The sequence below is a fragment of the Cynara cardunculus genome, assembly GCF_001531365.2.
Source record: "Cynara cardunculus var. scolymus isolate 2C chromosome LG 16, CcrdV1, whole genome shotgun sequence".
In the NCBI taxonomy this organism is placed as follows: domain Eukaryota; kingdom Viridiplantae; phylum Streptophyta; class Magnoliopsida; order Asterales; family Asteraceae; genus Cynara; species Cynara cardunculus.
In genome coordinates, this window is record NC_037543.1 from 1211324 (window position 1) to 1215562 (window position 4239).

The 4239-nt window shown below is 29.8% G+C and overlaps 1 protein-coding gene and 3 non-coding genes across 4 annotated transcripts in view; all 4 read left to right on the forward strand.

Moving 5' to 3' along the window:
* The first annotated feature begins 216 nt into the window (after positions 1-216).
* Positions 217-301, forward strand: LOC112499731. Its single transcript, XR_003067262.1, has one exon. It is a non-coding gene; the product is annotated as a small nucleolar RNA U61 (small nucleolar RNA).
* A 102-nt stretch (positions 302-403) lies between these two features.
* On the forward strand, positions 404-492 carry LOC112499734. The gene has a single exon (XR_003067264.1). It is a non-coding gene; the product is annotated as a small nucleolar RNA snoR14 (small nucleolar RNA).
* Positions 493-612: 120 nt separating this feature from the next.
* Positions 613-703, forward strand: LOC112499728. Its single transcript, XR_003067259.1, has one exon. It is a non-coding gene; the product is annotated as a small nucleolar RNA Z101 (small nucleolar RNA).
* Positions 704-3041: 2338 nt separating this feature from the next.
* The window catches only part of LOC112529746, a 4224-nt gene continuing 3026 nt past the window's right edge, over positions 3042-4239 (forward strand). The window contains exons 1-2 of the mRNA XM_025141132.1: positions 3042-3159; positions 3353-3415. Of these exons, the coding sequence (XP_024996900.1) occupies positions 3091-3159; positions 3353-3415 (132 nt within the window). The 5' untranslated portion in view covers positions 3042-3090. The remainder of the gene's footprint in view (positions 3160-3352; positions 3416-4239) is intronic.

The window sequence follows — 4239 nt, forward strand, 5'->3', positions numbered from 1 at the left end:
ATCATCTTGTAATACACTCATCTTCTTCGGCTACGATTTCTGCAAATGATTCTCCGAGTTTCGCTTCAATTTCTATTTTTTGCAGATTTGAGTTTATCAGTTCATATTTGATTCGAGAAATCAAGGTTTTCTCGATCTGTTGTTTCATTCGTACTTTTGCTGCAAATTCTGATTTCAATTTAGATCTGTGATCTGTTGTTTGAACTTGAGTTGATATCGCTATGAGGAAAACGTAAATGCTCCAGAAACAGGATCTAATCCTGTCGCTGATGGTAGCAAACCTCTAAGAAGTTCTGAGCGATTCTCTATTGTTTCAACTTTCCAAAAATCGTAAGCTATTTCGAATGTTGTTTTGTTTTTGTTTCAGATAAAACTGATTTATGTAATTATTGAAACTATTGAGGCGAGGTGACGATAGAATTCATTAGTCTGTCAATCCACTGACAAATTTTGATTGATGTTAAACATTGAATCTCGACAGGTTCTGATCGCTTCTATTTTTACCTTTTCATTGATTAAATCCGAAAATTTCTTCATAATTTTATTGTGTTTTTCGATTTGTTGTTGGATTGTTTTCTTCATGATTTATTTTCTGTGTGTTTTGATTTTTTGTCTTGGCATATGATGAATCTCAATTAACAAATGGGTAATTTGCGTCTGAAATTCATTGATGCTATATCACCTTGGAGAACTGATGCCTTGTTACAATTTTTGGATTTCCATAAATTATATCTCCAAAACTTTAATGTTTACATCATATTACCTTTCAAATGATTCAGACATATGCGTTATCACATCCACCATTGACAATCTGTGTCAAATCTTGCTTTGTTTGTAATTGCAAAAACCATAAGAAGTTGGCTGCTTGCTGTCTTCCAACATCATTCAGCTCAATATCTAAACGGACCTGTTTAACATAAAGGATGAAAATCATAAGCAACATGAAAACAGAATTAGAAGCATTAATAAAAATTTCTTGATCAACAAGCTGCCATGTAAATATTCCTGTCTGCATTTTTTATATTTTTTGAGAAACGGATGCTAAGCTAAGAAAATGTTTTTGGTTGACATATAATTTGTTAATAAATTTGATTTTTAAAGAAATTGGAATGAATTTATATTAGATATTAGAATGAAATCTGTAAAAGAAATTGGAATTTGTTTATTTGGTTTACATGATATAGCCTTTGAATTGGAATTGATATTGGTCATTAGTGGTTTAGATTGGTGGTGGTGACGGTGGTTCAGATTAATGTTTGTTGATTGTGGTTCAGATTAATGTTTGTCGACGGTGGTTCAAATTTGCTATGGTCGATGGTAGTCCAAATTGCTAGTGGTCGATGGTGGTGGTTGGCATTGGTGATGATCGGTGATGGAATGTCTATTTTGTAATTTGTTATATAAATTCAAACATAAAGCTTTAATAAATTGTATTTATGTATTAATTTATTTGTAATTTTGAATAAATAATATACATTAATAAATAGTACTTCATGTATAAAAAATGGTTTTTAAGAGTTTTTGTCAAATATTTTATAATATAGTACAAATAATGTAGTTTTGGAATTAAAATGCAACAAAATAAACACTTAAAATGGTGTTTGGTTAAAAGTAATTGGATTCATTAAAGATCTCTTGAATTTTATTATTTTAAACTCGAAGGGTATTTGTGCAATGTAGCAAGATACATATTTGTTCTAATGTTTCATTTTATTTTTCATTTCTATTGATATATGATACGGTATATATGGTTTTGATAAAGATAATGTTTTTACTTTTGAATTAAAAATAAATTTGAATATACCATAAGTTTTGAAAAAATATATCGATATTAATATAAAATTAAATATTTAAAAGTTTTCTTATTTTGTACAATTTTTTTAATTATTTTTTATTATGATTTAATCTAGGTCTAACAGTGAATTAATTTTAGTTGATGGGTTTGATTAGAGTTAGACTTTGTTTTTGAAAGGATGTGTTTTGATTAAACTTTGTGTTATGAATTCGAACATATCTTTTGGATTTAAGTTTATTTTTGAGAAGATAAGTGTTTTGGTTAAACTTCGTATTATGGCTTTGAACATGTCTTTTGGATTTGTGTTTATTTTTGGGTGGATATTTGTTTTGTTAAAATTTCATGTTATGGATTTAAAGATTATATATGTTTCTCATGTGTTTGTAATGAATGTTATTTTCAAGGTAATACATGAATTTTGAAAAAACTTTTGCTAGTTATGATTATCTATTGGTATTGGAGATACAAACTTTTATCAAGAAAAGAATGGATCTTATGTTTTAACTAGACATGCATACATACATACATACACACATATATATATACATACATACACACATATATATATATATATGTATATATATATATGTATGTATATATATATATGTATGTATATATATATATGTATGTATAGACTTGGGATCATGTGAGACCAATGGTTTTTCGTGAGATCCGTAAGACCAATTCTCAATCCTTGGATTAGATTTATAATCGTCAGATCTGAACATTTATAAACGCCACGAGACTTCTCAATAATTACAAAATTGTCATCTTGCAACTTTAGACCATTAGATCATTAGTTTATAAATTTAATCAATGAACATAAATTGGTCTTATGGGTCTTACGAAAAACCATTAGTCTCATGTTAATCCAACCCTGTATGTGTGTGTGTATATATATATTATGAATATATAAGAAGATGATGAATTGAAATTTGAAAAATTGATTTAGTTAAATATAATTTTAGCCACCAATATTTTTCAAAAAAATCTTTGTTAAAAAATCAATCATCAATATATCTATACTACTTTATAAAGCAAATTTGCTTAAAGTCTTAAAAACACTTTATTATGCACAATGTACTACTCTTTAATGCAGAAAGTCTTAAAGCCTTAAAAATGTATAACCTCATTATGCATTAGTACTACCCTTAAAGCATACATATCCGGCTGGCCAAATGCTCCTCTTTCCAACGCACCTSTATCCCGCTCTCTATGAAGCTCTCTCCACGCACGATTTCAGAGAAGACGATTCATTCTTCAAGAAAACGATTCAGGCGACTTACAATGTATAAATGATGAAGCACGATTCACGCTCCTGTCACGCGATTCAAATCCCACACGATTCAGCCGATTTTGTGGAGGTGAGTTTTCTTACTTGATTTTGAGTTAGGTTAGGGTTTATTTGGTTTATTTGGTGAGTTTTCTTATTGCGTTAGGGTTTATTTGGAGGTTAGGGTTTATTTGGTTTATTTGATTTTGAATTTTCTTACTTGATTTTGAGTTGGGTAATCTGATTTAGTTAAGTTAGGGTTTATTTGGTTAGTTTGCGTGTAGCGATTCAAGCTATTCAGGACTGACCTCAAGCGATTCAGGGCGATTCTTTGGAGGTTCTCAAAGGTAATTATTTTTATTTAATATCGTACTTGATTTTGAGTTAGATTAGGGTCATTTGATGATGTCAAATTTCTTGAAAGCAATGGAGTTAGGTTATGGTATCTATGTTTTTTTATTGCATATTTTCTTCATTGAGTTTGGATGATACTTTTTAACAGTGATATGTTCTTTGTGTGCAACCTACTGCCTGTCATATTTAACAGTGATATTTTCTTCATCGAACTCCTTTTCTTGATATTTAACAGTGATATTTTCTTCATCGAAATCTTCAAACACTCTTTGCATTTCTTTTTGGATGTTCTTACTGTACATGTGCATTAGTTGGTTCTTGCAAACTACAGTGTTTCTTGCCAAAAGATTTGTTGGTTCTTGCAAACTWCAGTGTTTCTTTTTGGATGTTCTTACTGTACATGTGCATTGTTGGTTCTTTTTCGAGAAGCATATGCATGTATATTGGCGATGTTTTATGTGTTGTTTGATAAAACCAAAAGATTTGTTGGTTCTTCCAAACTACATTGTTTCTTGCCTWYTAAAAAAAATGATCAATTTGCAATAAAACAAGTAGTACAATGTTCAGAAAGTGATGACATGAACAAAAAGATGTTGACCCTCATATATCAATTCTATCTTAACACCCGAGCACATTGAATTGACTAGCAATTACTAGAATGCACTTTGAAATTTCCAACCACTGAAAATTATTTGCAGATACCCACTAAATCACTTGTAACTTGACCAAACTTTGGATGGTGTGAAATGCATCTCTTACATTGACCATGCTAGAGAACAGTTGGTACAAATACTTATGGTGCTTTATCTGTATTTTA